Source organism: Oreochromis niloticus, linkage group LG4 (genome assembly GCF_001858045.2).
Source record: "Oreochromis niloticus isolate F11D_XX linkage group LG4, O_niloticus_UMD_NMBU, whole genome shotgun sequence".
Taxonomy (NCBI): Eukaryota; Metazoa; Chordata; class Actinopteri; order Cichliformes; family Cichlidae; genus Oreochromis; species Oreochromis niloticus.
The window spans coordinates 31,342,870-31,369,589 of NC_031969.2; the positions used below are offsets into that span (position 1 = coordinate 31,342,870).

The following is a 26,720-nucleotide window of genomic DNA, read 5'->3' on the forward strand; positions in this document are numbered from 1 at the left end:
GGTGACTTCATGGTTTTTGAATCTCTTTTTAAAATTATGATCATTAAAGTTTAAATTAATAATTTTAAGTGTATAAATTAGGTTTGATACTCACTACCAACAATACATTTGTAGCACAAAGAAGTAAAAGTTGTGACATTAGCACTGAATATTATATAATTGATAATTATGCAGACTCTGGGGCTTTCTTTTTTAAAGAATTACATATTTATCTGTTGTAGAGGGATATTAAAAAAAAAAAACCCAGCAGCAGTCTAAATGAAGAGCCTGAGATGTGCTCGTCTAAATCCGCTTAGAAACTCAATAAAGGCAGATTCTAGTTTCTTTTGTATTGAGCGTCTAATGAGAGCTGGATTAAACACAGACAGTCAGTACAAAGTGAATTTAAGTAGAAACCTGAAGGAGATGCAGACGTAGGGTTTCCTCGTTTTTTTATTCTCACATCAGAAGAAGATACTTTGTAGAGTGGAGAAGCATTCATGGTTATGCAGCACCGTTAACAGCCAACAGAAGATATGAGAAGAATTTTGTTTCCCCTGCAAAGGCCAGGAGCACGTCATTAACAGAGCAAAGAAGAGAATATACAACATTACAAAACAGTGGTTAAGGAAATCATTTGGAGAAAAAAAAACAAAAAACAAAAAAACAATCATTCAGCTCCAGACATCACTAAGAGGAAAGCAACAGGACTATAAGTGTACAAATCAGGAGCCGTGAAGCTAATTTACAAAACCAGCAGCATGAGACAAAGACAGGAACACGAGGATTTCCCCACTGATCAGACCCTTCCAAAGACTGCAGACGGGGAACTCTGCTCAAACCTGAGCAGTCAGTGAAAACAAATGTAATACTGGAGCACAGTACAAAGGTCGTGCATACAAACACTGTTCACATTACAGAGAAAGTGGAAAAAAATTAATTCTGTCTCTTTTATCCACCTCACCTGATTTTTCTCTCATCGTTTGGCTCATTACCAAAAATGCCACCTTGCCTGAGTCAAACTGAAATAGCATGAATCGCTTTCATTACGCCTGCCCACCAGCAGGGGGCGCCAACTACTTAGAAAAGAAACAGTGGTTCTTTGAAAACTGCATCTGGTCACAGAAACGAAGCGCTGTGCATTAGAAAAAAAAAAAAAGTGCAAATGTGAATCAGATGGATTTAAAACATCACTGTAACTTTACAGAAAGCAAAAAAAACCCAAACATCTCCATGTGTTCACAAAACGGTATCAGCAGAATACACCGAAGCACTGAGCGGTTCTACACACTGTACATGTGTAACTACTGAGAAGGGTTTTCAATGTCGGCTTTTTTGGCATTGAACGTGTGGTTAGATCACTACTTTGCTTCTTGTTTGATCAAGTTTAAATCAGTTTTCCATTTGAAGAAATGCTTCAGTTTAGACAACATTACAGACCTTTGGCTTCTGTTAAATAAAAGTTAAATTCAGCTCCTACATTAACACTAACGTCTGATATAACATCATATAAGAGCTACTGATCAGAGCAGATATTTAGCACCTCACTCGATATCCTCCCTCATGTTCAAAACACTGAAACGGATCAATCTCCGAGTTTTGACACTCAAATAACCCCTGAAGTGGAATGTGACAGACTTCAAGTGATACAAAAGACGGCTATCAAATTTCTCAAATACTCTTTCAAATACTTATGAATGTGCCAAGGTCAACAGCAAGTGTAAAAGTTCAAAATTCCCTTCCTCACTGTCAAAGGATTTTATTTTTTTTTTATTTTTACAAAACAGCTATAAAGTAGCTTTTGCTTATTGGCTTAAAAATCTGTTTTCCTTGTTAGAAAACAGTAAACAATTCACGGTCATTGTTTTCGTAAACCTTACGGCTGTCGTTGCAGCTTCAGCGGGCAGTCGAGGGAGTCGGCCTGCGCTCGGTTCGAGAGCACGAGTGTGGCGGGACGGGAAGCGCCCTGTCCGGCGTCGCGATCACGAGTCGAGGAGGGTGTCGGAGCTGGGAGCATTGTAGAGGTACTTCCAGATGGCGTAGTAGTGCACTGCCGCCGCCAGCGCCACGAACATGTGCCAGATGGCGTGGGCGAATGGGATGACGCCATCGCTCTTGAAGAAGAAGACACCGAGGCAGTAGATGAGTCCTCCACAGGCCAGCTCGCTAAGCCCGTCTGTGTTGCTCTGCAGAAACACACAAAAATGGATACATGTAACATATTCATAAAACATTGCTGTTTAAAACACATTCCTGACTGTGCACTGATTGGTTGAATCAGTAGAACCTGTCCAGTGAGCAGGCCGGTAGGGAAGAATCGGGCAACTGGTTTGAAGCAGCTAAACCCTAAAAATGAGATTGAGTAAACTGTTTTTTGTAAGCGCATTGTGGAGGGCGTCGTTTTCACGGACGGAAGACAAAGTCAAAAATAACTTTGCAAGAATGACTCGCTACACCTGAACAGCTAACCCAAGTGTGCAGGACATAACAGGAGCCAATGGACATAATGAAATATCAGAAAGTGGACAAAAACCCACAGAGCACCACAAAATCCTGCAGAATATTAACAATAAAACATGCAGCATGCACTGAAAAGGATTGCTGAGATATGTGACTGAGACCAGTAGAAGCAGAGAGTAAAACAAAGACGAGGCGCCACAGCGGGATTCAAAAATTATTTTTGCAGCCCTGAATTGTTTTATACGAATCATTAAAACACAAAGAAAACTTTAAATGCATCGTTTGTTTTCTGTGAACTCTTGTCAAACACTCTAAAGAGGAAGTAAGACACACTGCTAACACCTCCACCCTGCAGCTGCCGCATGTTCTGTTTATCTGCTGAGACGAAGAAGTGATGTGAGGCTTTAAGACTTAAGCTGAATGTGATTGTGCTTGTATTAATAAAAATATATATTACCATTGATGTCACCACAGATGCGGGAAAAAATCCCATCGTCAAATAGAAGGCCAGCTCAACGAGTTTATACCTGTGGAGACAAAAAAAGGAAAAAAAGCGTGTTTACGAGGTCTGCAAAGGAAATGTGAAACAAGCAAGGCGGGGAGATGTTAACCTCAAACTGTAAGAGTGAAAAAAAATATTCATACTGCATTTATATAATCTCGTTAAAGTAGATTTAAAAAAAAAAAAAAAAACTTAAATAAATATATAAAACACAAAATAAAAGAAGTTTGAAAAAAAAAAAAAGTTTCAGCTTGCTTCTCAGCGACTCGAGCTACTTTATCTTATCATAAATCACCACAAGATGCGGTTCAATGACAAAAACTAACAGACATAAGAAAACAATGTTTATCCTCGTTGACTCAGTTGGACAATCCGGCTCAGCTATTGTTGTGGAAACCTGCAGGGGACAATATTTAGGGCATGAAAGGCGATGCGGGCCCATTACCGTGACTGAACGCAAACAATGAGATGGAAGACAGACAGCTCGTCAAACCTGCCCGAAAACCTGCACAAATCTGCAAGATCTAACACAGGCGGCGTTTGGAGGACGTGACAAAGTGAAATCATGAGACAAACGGATTTTTGGGCATGAGTGTAGAGTTTTGAGACATGTTTTGTATCCAGGGAAGAGTTTCGAAGCACTGTGGTTACTTCAGACTAACACAGAAAGACATATTTCTAGCTAGTGTGATTTTTCTTTCTTGGCTTTCTCAATAAAATGTAAAAAAGAATGAAGAGTGAAAAATACTTGGTGAGCTCACTGTGACATAAACTCACTTTTCATGGTAGTTGAAGACATAAATGGTTCCAGCAGCAGCCATGAGCCACACAAACCAGCGCATGTGTGCTGCGAGGGGGCCCAGTTCACGCAGGTTCAACCTGAATAAAGATGAGAACAAAATCCAAATGAGATTAAATTAGACCTCCGTGTACGACTCAAGTCCAGAGGAGTATATCATGCTCCCTGTCTGACACTCACCAAGGTGTGTAGGAGGCAGCAATGAAGAAATAGATGACCACTCTGTCACACATGTGAAAGCAATGCTCCACTGACCTGAAACAGACGACACTCAGGTTTATGCCTTTTTCCTCGACAAGCATCATTTTCAAGCTCACATAGGGGGAAACATTTCCAGCTAACAGGAAGTGAGATTGTGTTTCCATACCAGCAGTGAGTAATTTGCGAGTGTATGGAAATTATTGTCTGAGCAGGACAGACAAAGAACCACAAACAAAAAAAAAATAACAATGAGGTCACAGGTTATTTGTTTGCAGCGTGACGCAAATGCAAACAGAGTGAATTGGCTAACACGCTACAGGTAAACAAAAGAAGACGGGACATACGAGTCACCACACCAGGTCAACATTTCACGGTATCAAAGTATGAGAAGCATTAACGTAACGGAAAGAGCTTGGCATGAAGTGTGAAACCTCGTGAAGAACACAAACACGCTAAAGAAAGAAAAGCATGATGGCAACGGTGGAGTAACAGAGTAATGTTATTTCCACTGAGGACAAGAATATCTTCTCTAGTGTTCATACTGACTGTGTCCACAATTACTCGATACACAGTAATGCTGTAATTCGCAGCAGCGTCTGAATATGTAGTATTATGTCCTGTGCAGTGAAAACCAGAGCAAAAATGATCGAAAAATGGCCGATGGATGAGAAGAAAGCTGGCAGCGAATAACTAGTATTTGTAAAGCAAAGCAATAAAGAATGATGATTTTATTCATTTAGCTCACACCAAACATCATATTTTAATTATTTAATAACAAGAAAACAAAGGAGTGACCAAACGTGTCTTTTCCAAAAAGCTCACGATATACGGAGACTGATCGTATGTATGAAAGCTTTTATTAGAACACTCACTCAAGGTAATACTTTAAATTCCATGAGATGACCTCAAGCACAGATTAGAAGTGGCCCATGAGGGTCCGTCTGCTTTTCATCACTTAAAATAGCCCCAGGTCTTTTTTTTAATGGACAGGAAGTCAGAGAAATGGCACAGAGAATATGGCCAATTTCCAAAAATAAAGGAGCCTGTGCAGACTAAACGCTCCACTTTGGAAACACTCGTTGTGTAAAGGATGGAACAAAACTATGACAAACACACACACACAAGTATTTCTGGCATGAATCCTCTGCCTGAGTGCTTACTATTGCTTCAGTCCTCACCTCATGTGACTCTTCTTCCAGGTGATGATATGAAACACGGTGGAGACGAGGAAGAGGGCGCACAGGCCCATGCCGTACACCCAGGCCGTGATCCTCTCCCAGCGGTTGTCCGACAGACAGTGCAGCAGCGTCATCCCCACGAAGGCTGGCACGATGAGGAGCTGCAAGGATGAGGGAGAAATCACAAAATGAATAAATTATTAAGACATTGTAAGTTAAAGAGCAACTGTGAGATTACACGGAGGCATAAACAGTTTGGAGCCACTCACTGCATGGGTGTAGAAGTTTGCAGCATGCTCATAGCAGGTGGGCTGGTAGCGGCAGTTTGCAGAGGCCCGTCTGTTCATGAACCTGAAACACACACAAAAACAAACAGAACAAAACATTAAAAGTTATGAGACCCCACAGCACCTCACCAACAAACGCACCTTTCAGCATCTGCACTTTAAGAGGGAGAAATGTGGGTTTAATTACATCAGAGGGACAGCTCAGGTGGAGACAAAGTTAGATCTGTGAACCTCCCTAAAAAAGGATCCAAAAGAAGAACTTCTATGTAGACAATATGTGTACACTGAATTTAGTATTTTGATATGTTTTACATTTATTTATTCATTCATTCATTCTATCATCACATATTACACATCCTGTGCAAAACAATTAACATGAGTTACACGTTATATATGTGCCTGGCCTTTATTCTTATCACTGGAGCTATCCTTCCAAAAAAACAGAAATACCACCAAACAAATGAACAACAATATTCTCACATTTAACTCTTAGAAATTTTTCTTAACAGTGAAAACACAAAAACTGCTCAAATCACACTTACTGTCCTGCACTGAAAAAAGTCTGTACACAGTTTGAAGTAAATTATGATTTTGCTTTAAACTTTATTTAACAATAAACCAAATCATCATAAGCAGTGGCTCAGTGTGATCATATTAAATAGTCTAGAATTAACAACAACATCTGCCATCAGCTTATTTTACTGTCTCCAAACCAAAAGATTTAAATTAAAATGACATATAACGCAGAAAATAGTGTAAGATGTAAGACGAAGCCAGAAAATGAGGCCCAATTTTTAACTAAATGTTCGAAAAATACTTAGCACTCGTAGACTGAGTTAGTAATGTTAAATCACAGTTTAGTTCCAGTTTGTTAAAATGTAAATGTTTAGATACTTCAAGGATTTAAAAGTGAAAGTTCCGTTTGTTTGTCTAAAACAGCTCTTTGCTAACGGCCAGTAGGAAGAGGAACCTAAACACTGAGTGCTTTATAAAAGTATGTAGCATTAAAATCTCCCTGTATTTTCTCCAATCTCATCCAGGCACAACCAAAAGAGCATTTTTCGTTTTTCAGATTTCCGCTTACCTCTGAAAGCTGTTCACACGCTTCATTCCGGTGTCTTGTTTAACTGAGGGAAGCAACGAAAAAATGGACCACAGCCAGCAAAGTAAAGAGCAAAGGCCCAGCTTTAAAGAGGGATAAAACAATAAACTGTCCTGACAAGCCAAAGGAAACGAAAGGCCTAGCATTAGCTAGTCGGCTAGCCTTCTGCTTTTCATAAGCTAACTTGCACTAAGGCTACAAGGCACCGGCAACATTAATACTCCTGCTACAAAGGCACCATTTTAGTCTTTTTCGTAATACCATTCTGCAGCAAATACTGACTCACTGCCTCTTCTTTACGCAATAAAGATCCATAAGCACCCCCTGGCAGCCAAGACAAACCAAAAACACCCCCGCAAATAAGCAACCCCGCCGGCCAAAGACCAGATGCTACCCGCTGATCTGCTCAACAAAAAATATGATTTCTTTCTGAACAGCATTAAGTCGCAGCAGTGGTGAGATGCTGAGTGGCACTGTATGAGCCAATGAGGAGCCACGAGGCCGGAAAACGGCCAATCAGATCTCAGCTGGGCGGGAGGAATGTGTCACTTTTGGTTGACAGTTAAAATACTGACAATGGCACAGTTTATGGCAATGATCTTTGAAATAACAATAATAACAATAATGATAATAATAATAATGATAATAATAAAACATAATTAGTCTTTTCACCTTCTAAGACGCGTAAAGCTCTATTGAAAGTTAATTAATAATTTACCAGCACTTTTACAGCTTTACTACAAGTCATTAATATGCCGGTTCTTTAATAGTTTGGAAAGATTTCTGGCTGCTGTCCATCATCATTAAACTTCAGTTTATTAGGAACTGTTTGACCTTTGACATTAAACTCTGTAAATATGGGAACAATGGTTTCCCAGCCATTTTTGGTTTGTTTAATTTTTTACTGACTTCCTGTGAATTAAAACGAGATGTTGAATTTGTTTTAATGTTTCGTGTAAATTTAAACCACAGGCAGGACATTTACAAAAGTCTTGTTCTCAAGTGATTTCTAAGTTTTCCCCAAATAGGCCAGACTCTGCACACTCAGTAGTCTGCTGCTGTTCCAGTAAGCAAAACAAGCTCTGTGGGAAGATCTTCTCAGATGGGGGATGTGGTACATATCACGGTTGTTTTGCCCACAGTATGCAGTCACCATGAAATCTTAGCATGTAATGCTTTAACTCAGTTTCAGCTTCTTCTTGCAGATATTAATCATATGACAGATTTTACAGTAGGCTTAAAACACGAAAAACAGGCCCCATCTTTAAAATTTCTTATGGTGCAGCACGAGTTTATGCAGCAGCAGACTGACTCACACAGGCACAGAGTGAACTACACACAGTATCACACTGTGACAGCCTTGTTACATAATAGCACCACAACTTGACCAGTGCCCCTTAGCTATAAGAGAGCTGTGAGAGAGTGTTTATGTAAGACTGAGGTAAAATCCTTGGGATTAATGAAGTCCGTGCCGTACAGTTTTAGCCTCAGAGCATTCGTTCCATCTTCTCTGTCTACGAATGTTTTATAGCTCCAAGAACTTGTATATTTTTAGTAAATACCACAAAAATCTGGCTATATTGCACATCGGAAATTGAACACCCCTCTTGGGTGTGTAGCCTGTCACAGTAAATAAAAGTCAGCACACAGCAGTTACTGCACCAGTGAGGGCAGAGAATAGGATTGATCCAGACAAAGACAAACGGCTCATTGTGTTGGTGGACGTTGGCACAGACAATGGGAGAGTGCCAGAGGCCATGTGTCAAAGGACAATGTCTTCTTCTGTTCGGTTTCTCTCTTCGTTGACACTGACCTGAGAGCTGCAGGTGGCAGCCTGTCACAGCAGCAAAGGGTGACTCCCTGTCCCTAAACAATCCAGGTCTGTCTGTGTCTCACTTGCACTGATCGCCTTCTCAGCTGGATGGAGTTTCCCTGCTGTGTAACCTGCACTCTTGAATCGCGGGAGCAGCTGTATCAATTTGCACCTGCTCCTGTCACCATGAGGGCAGTGACTGGATTTAAAGCTGCAACTTCATTTTATTGGCTTCAATACTGTCATCATGGAAAACAACACCCAATGTTTAACCAAAGCCCTACTGTTCAGAACATCAAGCAGATTTGTATTTTCCTTCTATCTCAACTAAAATAAACCAATAACTAACTAACTAACTAATTAATTTGAGCTGTTGTGTTCAGTTAGAGTTAGAAACTATCATTATCAGTCTTTTGAGTCACATTTCCAGCCTTCTGTTTACTGTCCTTTAGCTCTGTTTTTGGTCGCTACCATTCTTCCTGAGCTGCTACACGATCGAGTACAATCATCAGGTTCTCTGTAAATAAGTGACTGTTGCATTTGGAAAAAACACAATGAACTTGAAGAGTAAAAGTATGGAGTAGAAAGCTAAACAATGGCCTGAAACTCACTCACAAAAGCCCAGAAGAACTGCAGAATAGTCCAGCACTAGTTATTTGTTATTCTTTTATCATATACCAGACTGGATCTTTTTTAATTGGTTTCCCTGATCAGACCTCTTCTCAAACTGAACTTAAGAGTTATTCAATGATTTAGTGAGAATTAAGATGAAAAGTTATAAAAGGGAGCAAAGCAAAGGACCCAAATGGTCATTTTACTTTGCATTTATTGTGTCATGGAAATACTACGCCTCCGGTGCAGCTCGACCAACAACAGCCCAGTCAGAGAATTCGGATGAAGCAGCTTATGTTTCACTGAGTCATGAAGCTCACGCTGCAGACCTAAAAGCCTTTTTACAAACTTCTCCATGTGTGTGAAATTATTCCACAGGACCTGTAAAAAGATCGTGATGCGTTACTTCTGTCCTGTTAGCGCTGACGCACCTGTGAGAGCAGGATTTACCCAGCTGTCAGAATGATTATAATAAAGAGTTATTACACTATTACACTAACAAACTACAGGTGCAGCGCTGCTCTGACAGACTTTGCATTTTATTTTTCTACAGTAAAGATTTGACCACAAACACACGCGCGGCAGAAATCTAAGGTTTCAGTCTGCTGAGTGTAATATTTCATTCCTGCAATCATTTATTGTTTGATTATTTTATAAACTAATTGCATTAATCCAGAAATATCAAAAGCAGACTGGGAAATGTTTATATAATTATGGAAATTCCTATATTTACTACTTTATTTTGAAAATGAATTACAACAGCAATTTAGAGTAAGCTGAGCCTATTCTGTGTTATTTAACTTACATTTGAGTGTCTTTGGTCATCTTTAATCTGGAATAATTGTTTAAAATCACCAAGTTTTTATCATTTTTTTTATCCGAATCCATATTTCTGATTGAATGTAGGACGCTCTATGATAGCCACAAACTGGGGGCTTCGTATCTAAAATTTTTTAGTTAATAGTGACTACGTTCTCACTGGTTAGGTTTTGGAAATACAAGTCCAACCTGTCTTTGCAGGTGACCTAAATGCTTCCAAAGTGTAAACATGGGGATTTTTACAGTAAAATGTGATGTGATCTTCAGCATTTCCTGCTTTGCCAATCATTTCTAGTCCCCACACACCTGTTCCTTGTTTTCTCATCAAGCCGCGGCACATCTCGATCCTGTGATGCTGGAATCTCTGTGTTAGTCATCTGATACAGAGGCCAGCTTTCTGTTTTACTTCTGGCTTGTGTGTAACCACAGTTAAAACAAATCAAATCTTTGTAATCTGTCTGCAACTGTATGAATAGCTGCAGTTAGAAGCGCACACTATCTAATCTTCCTGATAGCCTGGGGTCAGGGTTCAGGTATGCTTATGGTGCACCTGGAGAACTTTCAGTTTCCTTAAAACCATTTACTGCAGACAACAGGTGGAAAACACGACTCAGTCCTCCACATGTAAATACTAATGCAGGATTAGCGGAAAACCAAAGAGAATGCACGGCTCTCGGCTCTTAGTAGATTTGTCTTGTAGGGGAAACGTATAGATAAGTGCCCTTGGAATAAAAGAGGCTTTATGTGTACATGTGACATGGGGTTAAACAGCTTTGTAATTGGTTTACTGTTTCAGGGTAGAATGCAAAGTCCATGGGTAATATCCAGTGGGTGATGAGGGGGAGGAGAGGTATTAAGGAAATTAGTATTTAAGACATCATTTGGTTGATGCATATTAGCTAAATGAACCAACTGTGAAATTTCCAGTTTAAGAATAGAATAGAATATCTTGTACATGTACATGTGCTGGAATGAAATACATGTACTGAATGTATTTAAAGTGTCACCACAAACCCCAAACATAACTTTACTAAAAAAATGAAGGCAAATAGTTGCTTAATTTTATTTGAAATTAATGACATTTTTCATGCACCTTTTGAAAATTTGAAAATTTTAACGCTCTTTCAGGAAAGAAAAAAAAAAGCATTTGCAGCGACAATCAGGAAATGTCACATCCGTCACAGTAGTGACTGGTTAATTGATGAATTTGAATTTATTCTGTTCTGCACCTAACAGAATAAATTGCACCTAAAATAACCTCAGACAGTTTCAGTTTATTTGACTCACTCACCTGTCTGTTATCACTTAAGCTGTCATAACTTCAAAGTCTTTTCATGGTACCTCAACTTAAGATTTCTTAGTTTCCTTTTTGCTTTCTCAATGAAAGGACGATCAGTGTCGCACTACTTACAGCATGTTTTTGCTTTGCCTCATTATGTTGCAAACCTTTAATAGAAACATTAAAGTTTGCCATCACAGGACTTTACTTTGACATTGAGCAGAGGATTACTTGACACTCTCCTGTCTGTCATCACTCACTCCACTCATGGTGTCACAGTTTTCCTCATCTATTTAATAGATGCAATTTAATATTAAATATAACGACAAACACAGAAACAGCTTATTTTCCTTTTCTCGTCTTTTGTAAATAACAGCTAGTGCAATATGATGTATGTACACAGTCACAAACATGATGACACCGGCTGCACTCATTCACAGTGAAAAAACTGAATTGAATATAATAAAATAAATAAGTGTTAATTAATCATGAATAATCTGTTTAACTACCTTCGAAAGAAAGAAAATGTCACAGGAATGAAATGTTTTTAAGTCTTAATAACTATTTAAACTTAAAAATGTTTAATTTGGCTTTAGCATGATGCACAATATAAAAGTACAATGGATTAGCACCTTTAAATCCCAGTGATTTTACAAAGCTTCTCATTCATCCAATCACCTGCGCTGCATGCTGGCATGCCATTGCCATGCAGAGAGGGCAGAGCCTGAACCTCTGAGCCTGTTAATCGTGGACAACTGGTCAGACGGGCAGAGCCACAGTCACCGCAGCACGAAAATGCAAAACTAAACAGAGTATTTAGGTCAGGAGCTATCCCGCTGCAGCGTTTTCCATACCCACCTTAATTAATCTCGCATCTATCAAGCTGAGCCTGCCGCTCTGTGTAATGGAAAGCACAAAGGCAGGATTACTGCGAGCATCAAAACATGGCTGCCGTTCTGTCCTCTTTTTACACACCTCAGTGTCAAAGGCCGACATGTATTATACCACAACCAATATTAAGAATAAGAACTGACTGTACTTTAACTGTGCCAGCCTGGAGACACATCCTCATTAGACAGAAATAATTTGGCTTCATTTAAAAATCAACTCCATCGATACACAAGAATTTTTAATAATACATATATATCTGTATTTATTTCAGTTTTATTAAAGTCTCATGTCTATTAGATTCTGTAAGTATTGATCGTGATATCACATTTTTCATTTTGGAGGGGAAACTATTGTGAGAGTAGCTGAAATCTACAAAAATACAAGAATTAGAGTGATTGAAACATTAACTCAAATATTACAGTGTTATTTTGATGTGTGCATGATATAATTAAAGTCTGCTGTTAGTACATTTAACCACCAAACTAAATGCAGTGACCTATCTTAAATGAAATTAGTGAGTGTAACTAAATTACCTATCTCCCACATATTCACATTTTGTCCATATTTTATTTAATAATCTGCAGTTTATTATAGATGTTATAGATTTATTTAGGAGTGCTGTGATTGGTGTTCAGTTTTGATGTTGTGAGTTTAAGCCATCCATGGACCCCAGACCACAGTAACACCTATACTCTCATGTACTATAGTACATATAGTATATGAGATTATCCTCATACATTTCTACATATCTCCGTACAATTTTTCTATACATATTTCAGTACATTGTTATCTGTATATATGAACTTCAGTTGCTTATGTATGTAGGACCACTTTGTGTCTTCCTTTTATATTTTATATTAATCTTGCTATAAGAGCTGTGTAACACCCAAATTTCCGTGGGATAATAAAGGTTTATTCTATTCTATTCTATTCTATTCTATTCTATTCTATGCATTCGTACGATGTGAAACAAATATTAAAAGGTTGTAAATTATAAACTAAAAGTGCAGTTTTAACAGTAGCAAAGGTCGCTTAACTCATAAAAACACTGTGCCCTCTTTTGCCAATTGACCTTTGACCTTTGGTTATGAATTGGTTTCCTTTTTAATAAGGTAAAAAAATAATTAGTGTGTTTAAATTGATGTTAAGTAAAACTCACTTACTCTATCATGCTATATTAGGTTTATGTGCCTTATCTTTTATGTTAGTTGCACTATTTTAATTTGCACAATCAAAATTATTGATTTATTTATTGATTTAATTTTTGCACAAACCAGAGAGAATCTAACTGAGGCTATTTCTGGAGCCGTTGTATATTTACCTTCTGTTTGGCGAGCCTTTCCCTTTACAAAGAATCGTCTTGACCTCTTTTATGAATGTGATCTGTTTATGGTGCATTTCTTAGAAGAACCAGGATTACACTGAGAGCCATCCAGACTTTAGATCCAGACTCAGACACAGCTATTTCTGTTGAGGGCTGGCAGCACAGCACAGCCGTAATCACAATGTCCAGAATAATCAGCGAACAGGACGGCTAGTTTCGTTTTTTTCCAAGTTTAATGTTGTTTCCTTTTTGTTAAATCCCAGATGTCTTTGGATATTTGTTTCTGTAAAATGAAATTATGGACTGAAGCTATCATTGATGAATAAACTGCCAAACACGTCCCTGTACCATGATCTCAGTGTTTTATAGCTATAAGTACTGCAAATACTCCAAACTGTTTCTGAAAAGTTAACAACCATCATGTAAACTAAATACAAAATATTTATATCTCCAAATGTGCAACAGGAAAGTTGCAAATTGCTGGAGAAAATGTTGTGAAGCAAATTCAGTTCAGTTCAGCTGTTTTTTTTATATATAAAGCACCAAGAGTCACCTCTGGGTGCTTGAAGCAAAGACACATAATCACAAATCTTCTGTCGTCTCTGAAAATCTGAAATAAAGACAAAATAATCGAATAACATAATTTACAAAATGAAGAGAAAGACAAAGAGAAATATAATATGTTCCTGGGAATTCACCAGCGGACTCAAACATGAAACAGAAAAAATATCTGTCTGCTCTGAAATATGAAGAAACATTGAAGCAAAGTTAGAAATAAACCGACGGGGTCACGAACAATCATACAAAGAATTATCTAAATGAATGAGATACATGCAGATGAGTTAAAGCTATGATTCAGCTTTTTGTACTGCTACTCTTTATTTTCACACTGACATTCAAATAATGATAAAGGGAAAGATAGTAGGTCTTTAAAAAAACTGCAGTTCTCTTACATCTGTTAGGAGATAATTTAGTTTGTAATATTGAATTTTCTTCTTTTTAAATTTATTAAATGTGTTTTATATTATTAATTGTTAATTTGATTGTTTTCTTTTTGTTGGATCTTTTGTTCTTACATGTGGAGCTACAGACACAAAGAACAGGAGGTGAAAGCTGCAGTGGCATAAAAGCAAAGTGAGTATCTTTTGATTCACTGATATGTAAAAAAAACAAACAAACAAAAAACAAAAAACAACTTCTAAAAGTACTAAAGTACTAAAATAAACCAGCCAGCATGGGAGCACTGGCCAGAGACGAAACAACATCACACACACACAACATAACTAAAGCAACAATCAAAACTTCCTGAATTACTGATTTGAATTTTAATATTTACATTCCTATTTGGCCCTTTGAAGGAAAAACTACGGTACTGTTAAATGGTGAAATCAGTGACCTGCTGTTAAAATACCTTCTCTCTCAGGGTTGGCATTTGCAATATTTAATTATATTTGGTATTTTAAGCTCTTGTGATATTTCTGATTCTGGATTTCTGCCGTGTGACACTGAGTAAGACACAGAAACCATTACAGGCTGACAGGTTTCAGTGTCTCAGATCCTCAGATTACAGAGCCAGGAGCACCTGGTCATTATTTAAGATACTTTCTTTAAGGAAACGAAAGGCTTTAAATAAACTAAGCCGAACTGATACAACAGAATCTCATTAAACTAAAGTAAAACATAATGTACCGGAAACGTCTGTAGTTTTAGTCTCAGTGTTTGTGATCGAATTGGTCCACACAACCATCAGGAGGCAGTTTGATTTGTGAACCTCAGACCTGACTGTGCGTTGGGTGTTTGTATTGCAACACCTGGTCTGAATTCCTCTCAGTTATCACTTATATTATAATTAAAACAGCAACAAGCAGTTAGAATAATAAAAGGCACACGAGATTAACAAAACAAACGACCTGAAAAGAAAATGTAAACAGTTTGATCACAACAGCATGAGATGCTGATTCAAAGTCGAGTGTTGGAAAAGCTTTAGAGATGGAAACGTGAATAACACCGTCTCGTGCACTCTCACTCTGCAGCTTTATGTTAACTGTGCACTGCTGCTCGACAAACACAGCTATCGTGAGCGCTCGCTTGTTTCTGACACCTTGATATGTTTTATCTGCACTTCTGTGATGTGGCGGACAAAAGGAAACACTTCAAGCTTAACCCCGGCTTTATGCTGCTTATTCTTATCGAAATGTTTAAGATAGAAAGCAAATTAACTTTATGTGTGGGTGGGATGGGGATCTAATAATGCTCACTCAGGAACCTGATAAGAAACTTTCAACAACCACATCAATGCACGTCACATTTCCTCGAGTTATGTAAGAGGTGACAGTTAGTCCTGCCTTAAACAATTGTTCCACACTGACCCCTGAACGGCAGCCAGTTCAGAGCGCTTGATTTCAATAAAGCCAAGATGACTGTTTTATATGGCAAAGAGGTGCAAAGTCCAAAGACACTGAAGAATATTTATTCTGCGTAATGGCACGTTTTAATAGTCTTTAAAAGTAATTTTAAAAACCCAAGACCTCACGTCTTTATATGTTTTTCTAACCTTAATCCAGAACCTTTCATCCCACTCTTCTCAGTCAGCACAGCAGACATGCCCCTCTTATTCTTTGTGCTTTATTGGTTGTGACATTTCCTTTCCAGAGGTGACTGCAGGCTTTGCCTTTAGATCCTTGAGATAAAGAGGGATTTCACGTGCATGCACACAGTACTTAAATACATCAACACATGTCACTCTCCCTTACCGTCCAAGTTTGGTCCTATGTAGGTCAAATCGTAGCATTGTCCCAGGAAAAAGTCAAAACAAAAGAAAAAAATAACCCCAGAAAAATGTAAAAAGCAATGTATGTACAAAAATGAGTTGGGTATAAACAGAGGTAAGTTGCACTCAGACCATCGTGCTCTTCTTCTCCCTGAAGTCTGAGTTCGATGGCTCGTGGTAGGTGGTGATCATGTTGGCTGTGTCCCACCGTCCCACAGGTGCTGAGGAGCTCTGCATCACCACCAGCCTGATGGGAGACTGAGTGGGTTGTGGGTCCGGGGCGTACTCCTTGGTAGGATCTTTGCCCCGACAGTCATACATTATACAGGATATCAGGAAGACGAGGAGCAAGATAACGTAGCTGGCGATAAGGATGCAAAGGTTCAAAGTGACGGGGTCAATCTCCTGGTAGTTTTCCAGAAAGCCCATGATGCCTGCTTCATGCTGGGCGGCCCAGAGGGCCCTGAAACCAGCACCTCAGTGGACGGAGAGGCAGAAGGCGCCAACAGCCGCTACACACCAAGAACACTAAGCAAGCCTGGTGACAGCAGGGCTCTCTCTATCCTCTTCAATCCGCCCTCCCTCCCTGCCCTCCGTGCATCCTCTCTGCCTCGCTCCTGTCTTCTTCCTCCTCTCTGTGTCAGACGAGCGCTGTGGATGTGTGGCTTTGAGGTAAAAATACTTTAATCCTCATCTCTCCTCTAACCTGGAATTTCTGCCATCCCTGGCTCTCTTTAATAGCTTCAGTTGTAACACAGCAACAGATTCTGTGTTACATCATCATGGGAATATTTAATTACTGTGTATGTGACGTATTTTAGTGTGTGTGTGTGTGTGTGTGATGTAATCTTAATCTTGACTGTGACTGGGGATTGACGGAGGAAGCCATCTGGCTGAATAGAAGCCACTAAAAAGCCACTCAGATAGAGCTTACACCCCAAACAGCAACACACTTTCTTCCTAAAATATCTTTTCAATGATTTTGATTTTGCTGAACGTTCAAATCCAGACGGATTACAGCACCCGTTGACCTCCGGGTGTCACAGAATCAGAGATTATCACGAAGGAAATCATCTCTGTTCATTCACGGCACACGGAGGTGGGAAAAGCAGGAAATAAAAACAGCAATAAATAACGTGGACTCTCTCAGGTCGCGTTTGTACCTGTTGCTGCAGTGCAGGAAATTTGGGTGATTTTGAGTGTGATGGACAGCAGGGGGCAGCAGTTATCAGCATTAGAAGAAGTAAAGCTGCAGGTCAACTTTGACCCAGACAACCTTTCTACAAAGAGAGCAGAAATCAGACAGAGACTCATATTGAGATAATGACATGAAAAATAAAGAAGGCTACAATTTTCAGTGCAAAACCTTCTGATCTTTTCCCATTGGAGACAGTCTTTGTGTGGTGTAAGATTACAAGTTTGCAAACAAGTTTTAATTCAGAATAAGCTACACTAAAGGTCATTATAGATACACAGTGTGCTTCATGAGTAGCAATCCTAGAAAGCGCTCAGCTCGGAGAGCAAAATAGAATCCGAGTCATGAAATTATTGGTTTAAAACCTTTTACAATACTATCTACAGTACTTCCAAAAAACTGAAATACTGCAGATGACATTTGATTAATAGAAAATCAGAAAAGATGATCCCACAAGTATGTTTTCAGACCACATAATCAATCAGGAGGATCACTCTGGGACCTCAGAGTCCTGATTGTGCAAGAAAACCGGAGCCTCCAGCTACAAAACAAGAAGGAAGAGACAAGAGTAGATGAAGGAGCAGAGCTTTTATTTATTTATTGTAATGTTTCCTGCCTTTACTTAGAGCGCTATGATTTCTTCTGTTATTTCAGTCTGATTTTCACCTTGAAAGCTCCCTTCCTTTTAACATTTTAGTTAAAGGAGTCTTTGCTGTTTTAAAACTTTGAAGTCTTCCTAATTTCCTGATTTATTTGACAGATTTTCCAACTTTAGGACCTTGGGCATCATTATATACTTTATATAGATGACGGTTTTCTCAGCTCTTATGTGATCAAAAAATACTTACGCTCACATTTGCGTCTTTTTTCCCTTAAAAACTCCCACTGTTACCGCCTATTTCTATTGTAGCTACTACAAAGTAATTTTAAGGACTGAAACTTTTTCCGTAAATTCAGAAAAAAATAACTTATCAGTTCAGAAAATTTGAGAAATTTTACTAGGACGTGCTACAATATATATCTTTACTGAAGTCTACAAGTTTTACAGTCTCATTGGATCTCAGAGGATTTTCACCCCACAAAGAGATTTCATAACATAAACAGTTCAGGATGAAATCAGGCACCGATCTGCTCCAGCTCTCCCGCAGACAATCAGTCGTGATGTTTCCTGCCTCTCGGTTTAAAAGTGAGTTTGAGCAGCAGATTGTACACATTAAATGTGCAGAGTACAAAATGACCTCACTGCTCTCTTCACGTTCAGGCCTGTAATCCCTCTGTATGTCCCAGGAAACAGGCTTAACCCCTGAACCTGCCCGAGCACTCAGCTCCTCTTGAAGCTTGCTGGAGGGGCAACTCCAACCTTTGTAAAACTTTACATTGCCTTTTTGTGTGTGCAATTTTGTATGCATATGCTTTAATGGCAAATAAAAACCATCATTCCAAACTGTTCCTTTTGTTTTTTAGAAACACAAGCACTTTTAAAGATGAAAAAAGTTTAATCTAAACTCTTAAAACGGCAGCAAGTCAGAGGAAGAGTGATGTTTCTGTCCTGGGGATGTTTGTGTTGTCGTGCTCTCAGGGAACGATTAGCTCAGAGGATGTAATAGGTTTGTCTGTGTGTACAGCAGGCCTCTCGGGTGGAGTTTCTCCTGCTCATATCTTGGGGATAGATCTTCCCCCAGCGTCGCCAGACTCTGGTGCCAGGGAGTCCGGCAGCGTCTGCGGGACCTGGAGGCAGACAGACAGCTGAGAGAGATGGGAAAGGATTGTGTTGACAAATTGTGCACTTTACTTCGGCCGTGTGCGTCTGCGAGCCGAGGATGTTAAGAGTTTTTATATTCTTCCTGTGTCTCTCAGGCACGAAGCACCGACAGGTTGTTTGCTCGTTTTTCACAGCGAGCCTCTGATTCTCCCTGCGGGGGATCCTCCCCTCCATCCCACACATCCTGACCTCACCTCTGCTCTCCCAGCGTCAACCATCCCCAAAAACAAATGAGAAGCAAAAGACGCAGCGAGTGACCTTAAGACATGACCTTACCAAAAAAGCAAACCCTTCAGCGATTTGCTTTCTAAAAGCTTGTACGTTTTTCTTGGGTGTGGATAACAATGCAAGAATGATAAATGTGGAGTAAAAGGCCAATAGATTACTCATACAGACAAATACAGATAGTGTTTATTTCCTGCTTTACTCTTCCTTTCTTTGTTTGAGCAGTGGAAAAAGAATCTGTTAGAGCATCATTTTGTTCTCAGTTTGTTTCCCTGTTTGCGGTTTTGTTTGTCCACCCTTTAAAAACCTAACAAAGGATCCCGCGTTGCATTTTATTATCATTTAATACTTTTCTGATAGCAGAAACATAGACTGTAAATAAAGGATGGACACTGGCTCTTTTCAAGCCTCAACTTCACATTTGTAGCAGCAGCAGTCGTGTCATGTTTAGAGGAGAGGGTGCACCAATAACTTATATGATAACTTATTTAGCTTAATATATGTGTGCACATACTGAAAATGACAGCCTCGACACAGCATTTAATCTCTTATTAGACTCAACTGGCTTCTCTAAATGTAAAAGAACCCACCACTTTAATCACAGGGGTCTCAAATTCAAATGAGCCACAGGCCACTGCTGGCACCGTCATCTCATTGGTGTGCCACTGTAGTGTTCAAGCAGTACAAATAAAAAACAAACAAACAAAAAAACACCAAACAAACCAGAAAACACCCACTAATATTTCCAAAAATGTGGTGTTTTGTTTGTTTTTGTATAACAAGACAAAACTGTGAATCCATTTTTTTTTTCCCACTCTTATTTAACTGAAGTCTTTCCTTCATACTTAACATAATTTAAATCCAGACATAAGTGTACACGTTATTTTTTGACTGCTAGTGAAAATTGTTTTCTTTTTGTTTGTACTCTCTCCTTGCCTCGGCCACGTCCGCGGCTCCGAACCGTAGTAAACCGACCTCTGGCTAATCTGTCGGGCTCGTAGCTGAAAACTAGCTTTACCGTCTGAGTCAACTTTGCTAGCGAGAGACAGAGAGAGGAGTTGAAAGGCTGCTCCAATGGAACTTGTTGTTTCAGAGGAAAACACGAACACAGTGTACAGTCGAGTCTTAATAGCGTACTTACAACTGGGCTCGTCAGGCACTCTTTTTGGCTGCAGTGGTTATTATTATATTTACATGGTTCCAGCTCCCATTTCTGCTCGGTGACAGCTCGTAGTTTTCAACTGTCTTTTTTCTCCCTCACAGACACATAACGCGTATGGCAGTCCATTCTCCCTGCAGCACGGACTACACTGCCCATGAGGCTACATTCTTTAGGGCCTGTAACCCCTGCTCTAGATCTTGTTCTGACATTCTGACGTTCTATTCTGAAAGCCCTCTTTTGTCTGATCATTTCCTAATAACTTTTAAATTTACAATAATGGATCACACAGCAGTGGGTAGCTCCTCTGAAAAAGAGAGCCTCCATTCAGAAGTACTGAACTCCCTCCTATAACTCCAAACACGCAAAATAAAGCAGACATGTGTTAGCTAAAGAGGAAATGGCATATCACTAATTTAGAAGATCATCACTTAGCCTAGAAAGCCAGTTTTGCTGCTTTATAAAAAAGCCCTCCGTAAAGTTAAAACATCTTACTGTTCGTCGCTGACTGAAGGAAGAAAGAACAACCCCAGGTTTGTCTTCTTTGTATCATTTACCTCAGATATAAAGCACCTCGGGGCAACTGTTGTTGTAATTTGGTGCTATATAGATAAAACTGAATTGCACTGAGCTTATGTGCGACGCGCATGCATACTGTAAATCCCTCCTGATTAATGTTAACATACAAATAATATGATCTCCATTCATGAAAAGAAGAAAAAACGGTGCTTCTAATAATATTTTCTAAATCAGTAAACATCAATATGCATATGTGAGTTTAAATCTGTGTCATATTTGCCACATCAGGCAGTTTTTTGTAATTAAAAAATAACCTCATCATTTTGTACAACTTGAAAATGTATCGTGTGATTTATTTCAGTTACACTGATAAAGGAGGAGTCTCAAAAACTCACTAAAGTCACGTAGCACACATGACACACTTGGCTTTAAATGGTTAAAATCTCAAGAGAATAAAACTGAGCGGAGAAAGGAAAATGGTTCTGAGTTACAGTTACACAACACAACAGTTCAAATCCACCGTTCAATCCTTGGAATTAGAATTTGCTCATTTTCCTTTAGTGGGCCATGAGGGAATATTTTGTTCAGGCTGAACTGAAAACACACAGAGGAAGGAGGTGATGAAGATGGTGAGTCCTTCGTCTCTATCGCTTCTCCCTGTAACAGCAGGGGTTTTCCATGAAGTCTTACACAACCGAGATGCTGCTCAGAGAACAACAATTCTTTCCTTTAACCATTTCATCATTTATGTATTTATGCAAATTAAAAATATCTTTTCTTCATTGTAATTTTTTAAAATAAGAGTTTAAGCGACGCCAAGACTGAGAAAGGTTAAATAAAAACAACTGATATCAAGACTAAAATAATACTTGGCTTTCCCATTAATAACCTAGAAATCATGAATGGCTGCTAAGCTCATAACTACAGTCAAAATAGCTGAGCTCAGAAACAAAAGCAAATAAAATCAGCTGTTTTGAAGCCCAACAAAAGTGAAGTACCTGATATTTAAACACTCGCCCACTATTTGTCTATCTGGGTTTTATTCTACAGCATGGTTGTTATCTACATATAGATATTTATCTCTATCTTTAACCTCCTTCCTTCAGCTAGAACACCTACGATCGGTCATTAAAAATGAGAAACTCTTCTTTGTAAGTGATCAAACTTATACACTCAGCAGGGGATTAGAGTAATTATTCACCCCACTCTAAATTTTCATTATATCTTCCCCCTCCTCCTCTTCATACGCCTCCTCCACAACTGCTCTCTCCTCCCTCATTTCCACCTCATCCTCTTCCTCCAGACCTCAGTCACCATCTGTTGGAATTAAGTCACAAAGGCATTCATAAGCATGCTTATTTATTCCTAATATTGCCAGAATTACTTACTGTCAGCAGATTAGACATGCGACCCTCCCATCTTCAGACAGCTGGCAACAAGCAGCTAAACAACAACAACAGCTGGTTATGAACTAACATTATGGCAGCTAATATTAGGCTCGAGTGTTCTGAAATCATATTCTCCCTCTGATAAATAGTTTGATTACATTCTCACATCTTATTTATCCAAGTCCAACAATGTTAGATCCACTTCGAAGAAAGTTTCTCTAACACAGCTGCAGAAACAGCAGCGCTTACCAACAGAAAATTCAGGATATCCTCAACAATTCACATCAGTATAGCTGTGATCCGACATGAGTGAGCCTCACTGAGTCATTGACTTGTATCCAGTGTTGGGTAAGTTACTTTAAATTAGTAACTTAGTTACATTACTAGTTACTTCTCTAAAAAAGTAACTCAGTTACTTCAAGTTACTCATTACTTTCAGAGTAACTAGTTACTAGGGAAAGTAACTTTGGTTTTACTCAGACTTCTCTTGTTAATGTGTTGCTTCTGTAACTGGATACCCAGCCAGACTGCCAGTCTTCTAGCTTGCTTACTTGCCACAAGTGCACTGTGCCACCTACCAATAGAAAGGAAAAAATAATGTGCACATTTCCACGAGAGAAATCCCACGCCTGGACCGTCGTTGACCGCCGCCATGATTCTAGCCTGCTTTTTACATCCAACACAGAAACTGCAGTCGTGGTGCTTTCGATTGTACTCAGAACTTGGAAATTCTGCCTTCTGAATAGGAAGATGTAGGTAACACCAGACTGCAGATGAGCTGCATACAGAGCTGGACTGGGACAAAACAATCGTCCCGGGCATTTTGACTAGAGACCGGCCCACCATTAAAGGAAAAATCATAAAGCCTTTGAATGAAAATAAACACTGTTGTGACAGTGATGTACACTGTTCTGATGGTATATATGTATCAATCTATCAATTGTTTGTTGTAAGACTCAGATAATTATTTTTTTAAAAGCGAGACATTTTAAATGAGAATAATAAAGAAAAGTATTTCCTTGTGCCCCCCTTTCCCTGTTAATGCCCTACCTGGCCCCCTGGCAACACTTTGCTAGACCCGCCCCTGCACAGTTACCAGCTGTCAGCTACGTAGAAACGGATCCTGGTGTTATTTGTCTCTCAGAAACAGTTCATAACTTCCCTTCAACTCATTCATGTCACCTAAAAGGTAAACCTGTTTCTCCATCACCTGTTCAGCGCTGATGATTCAGTAAGGACATCTCCTGGTTTCATCTGCATGTTTCCCTCTCACCAGATAACCAAACCGATATCATGACCAGCAGCTTTACAGCTGTGGCTCCAGCAAACATCAGCTGATACTAGAAATTAATATTAAATAAATTCTAACAACAGCTGATCAAGCTTAAACGTGCTGCTGTTCTTTAACGCGACCTCCGCTGGTTTCCTCTTTCTGGCGCAAAGTGGGCGATAAATAAACAAGAGAGAAAAGCCGATCAGCTGATCATTGATCAGTTTCGTGACTGAAGTAGAAACAGGAGAGAATGAGAGAAGAAGAGGCAGCTGTGCAGCGTAAACACAGCATAACTCCAGCTTTGTGTCTTTTTCATTGTAGCTGAAGTCCGGGACAAACTGTGTTCCTTTTCACCTCAGTACGAAACGCGTAATATTTTCTCTGAATACCAGACGATTCTGTTTTTTACGGGACGGTTGGCAACTCTAATAATTAACCGTATGAACAAAATAAAGTTCAACATCAGTAACATAGCACCCACCCAGCTGTATAGAAACTCCGTCATGCTAGCTAGCACGCAGTCCGAAAATGTCAGCATACCGAAAATAAACTCCACCTAAACTTGGTTTATATCTGACCCGGATAGACTGCAGGTCATAACTTCTTACCTGAAGCTCAGTTCACCTGACACGCGGACCGGCGGCCGCTTCGGGTCTCTCCTCTTGCCTCCCTTTTCCTTCATCCACCTGCTGGCTTCCACCACTTGCTAATGTTACTGAATCTGTGGAAGCTCCGCGATATCCACCACACGAAGTAACGAGTAACGAGCCTATCTAAATCCCAGTAACGAGTAACGCGTTCCTGGTTTTGGCATAATAACTAGTTACCGTGCTCGTTACCACAATAATAACGTAGTTACTGTAACGCGTTACTTAATAACGCGTTAGTCCCAACACTGCTCGTATCGGACAAGATGTGACCATGTAGCATACTGACAGCTGAGGTAAACAGCAGAGTGACGGTCTGCACTCACTATAGATGAACAGCAGTGGTGAGATTTTGCACACTGTACCTTTAAGTGCTGCAGTTACAAAATGATCTTTGTTATGAGAATGATTTTGGCCAATCCTGAGAACTAAAGCTGGAAATCTATATCTCACTGGTCTTAAGTTATTTTGAATTTGTAAATTTGTGTCTGCATACAGACTGTTTGTATGTCAAACCAGAAATTTAAATGAAGCAGGAAGGAAACTTGAGCTCAAGTCAGCCCAGGAGCGTAACACTGACTGTGTTCACAACTTGTAGTTTGGTTTGACATTGTAACCTGCTATAGGCAATACTGCTAAAGCTAATCTCATGAAGCTGGTTTACGTCAGAAAAAAGACACAGACATGAGCTTATATCCTGAAACATCCCATCAAAGTCTCAACTGTTTAACAGCAGGTGCTTCTCCTTTTCATTCAGGATCACACTCCACTTTAAAGACCAAGTTTGCATTATTCATTATGCAGCACTGGCTGGATGAGCCTCGGGCCACACCTCTAGCCTGTTAGAGTACGTATAAATAATGCAGATTATAATTATAAATAAGAGACGTCCAATAACACACTGTACTCTTGCTCTCTGCATATTCTAAGTTCCAAATTAAGTCGAGGTGTTTCAGAGGTATTAAACTGAGGAGATGGGCATACATAGGACAAAGGATCCAGTATGCCAGGGACCATTTTAGCAGGGGGCACTGAGTCTCTCCCTGTAATAAAATGCAATTTCCTTTTCTATTCGTGATTACAGAGTCTGATGAGACATTCACTTGAGAGGTGCTCATCTCAAACATGCAGGAGAAGCGTGGCTTGGCTTAGGATCTCACAGATCTGATAAAGACCCAACAAGTGAGCCCTTTCCTTCCTGAGTGGAGAACTGTTTGTGTTACAACCTTCTGTGTCTCTTCTTCTGGGTGTGGGAACCTGCCCCTCCCAGAGTCCATGGTTTCCTCTCACCAAGGACCCACCACCAGCTATCCTATGTTTCACTCAGCCCTAAATGTGACCGAAGAGAACTGCAAATGCTAAATATCTGCTCAAGTGAAGAGCTTATCTGCATGTACGATAAACAGTCTCAAAATTATAGAGGGTTTGTAATAATATAAGTGTATACAACATATGTATATATAAAAATAAAGAATGTATCTACAACTTTAATTTCTTTTTTATCCTCTGCATACAGTTGCAGTGCAGATGTGCAATGGTATATTAGCCAAGAATTTTAAAAAATAATGGTGTTGCTGAAATACATATGAAATCTAAGTTTGCCTTTAAAAAGTCACAATGACTTTTTAAAAGAGAAAATTGATATAAAGAAAGAAGAAATCTTTACCTACAATTATTTAAGACTTGAAGACTGGCTTTTCTGACTTCATATAAGTTAAGAATTAACACCAAGAATGAGAATTATTATCAAAAAATCACTACCAATAATAAAAGGCACAATATGAAATGTAAGTACAGCAAATTAACAATTATTTTGAACCATAAACATGTAGAGTACATCACTGCTTCGCAAAACTTAATAATACAGCAGCTTGATGCACAAAGACAGTTCAAAGTACTTTGTGTATTTGGCTTAAATTATTATTAAAAAAAGAAGATATAAATTAGCAGCTCAGGCACTGTAATCAGGACAACTTGTTACTATGAAATGTACCAGTTTTATTCATCTTAGATATGGTTAGCATGCTAAAACATCACTGACATAACACAGAAACTCAGAGGAGGATTGTATTGTTTAAGCACGCGCCTTCCTCAAAAACCTAAAGCATCAAAAGCTCACAAAGCTCAACATTTATACCTTTACATTTTAATAATCTTCAGATGCTTATTCTGTCCAAGAGGGTCCCGGGTAAAGTGAACAGACTATAATTGACTGTCAAATCTTTGTCTAAATGTGTGGTCTGGAGTTTAAATCAGCTAGAAGCTGTAAAACTGACTTCTCGCCATTGTCTCGTGTACGTCATCAGAGCAGCTTGTGTGTTCTCCCCATGGGGAAACTCAGAGGAATGTCCACAGCTGATAAAACCCAAAAAAGCTCACCCAGACCTCATCAAAACACACCTCCCGGCGTTCCCAGTGATTGTTTGAGTGTTTACACTCAGTTAGGGGGAGAAAGGGGGGCTTATGGTCAAGTCTGGCTCTCCTGGTGATTGGCATTCAGGGTGGCCCAACAGTGGGACATCAGTTCATTGTTGAA

General features: G+C 39.3%; 1 protein-coding gene across 2 annotated transcripts; it reads right to left on the reverse strand.

The window, feature by feature from the left end:
- Nucleotides 1–414: 414 nt before the first annotated feature.
- mmd (monocyte to macrophage differentiation-associated) lies at nucleotides 415–16,295 on the reverse strand. 2 transcript variants are annotated; one of them, XM_005469062.4, is made up of 7 exons: nucleotides 16,000–16,295; nucleotides 5,389–5,470; nucleotides 5,120–5,280; nucleotides 3,921–3,995; nucleotides 3,719–3,820; nucleotides 2,897–2,966; nucleotides 415–2,165 (listed from the first exon to the last, which is right to left on the reverse strand). In XM_005469062.4, the coding sequence occupies exons 1-7, from the start codon at nucleotides 16,035–16,037 to the stop codon at nucleotides 1,962–1,964; spliced, it is 732 nt and encodes a 243-aa protein (XP_005469119.1). In that variant the 5' UTR covers nucleotides 16,038–16,295; the 3' UTR covers nucleotides 415–1,961. The 2 variants fall into 2 exon arrangements, with proteins under 2 accessions (XP_005469119.1, XP_003442633.2); XM_003442585.5 differs by lacking the exon at nucleotides 16,000–16,295 and adding an exon at nucleotides 6,491–6,938.
- Nucleotides 16,296–26,720: the final 10,425 nt, after the last annotated feature.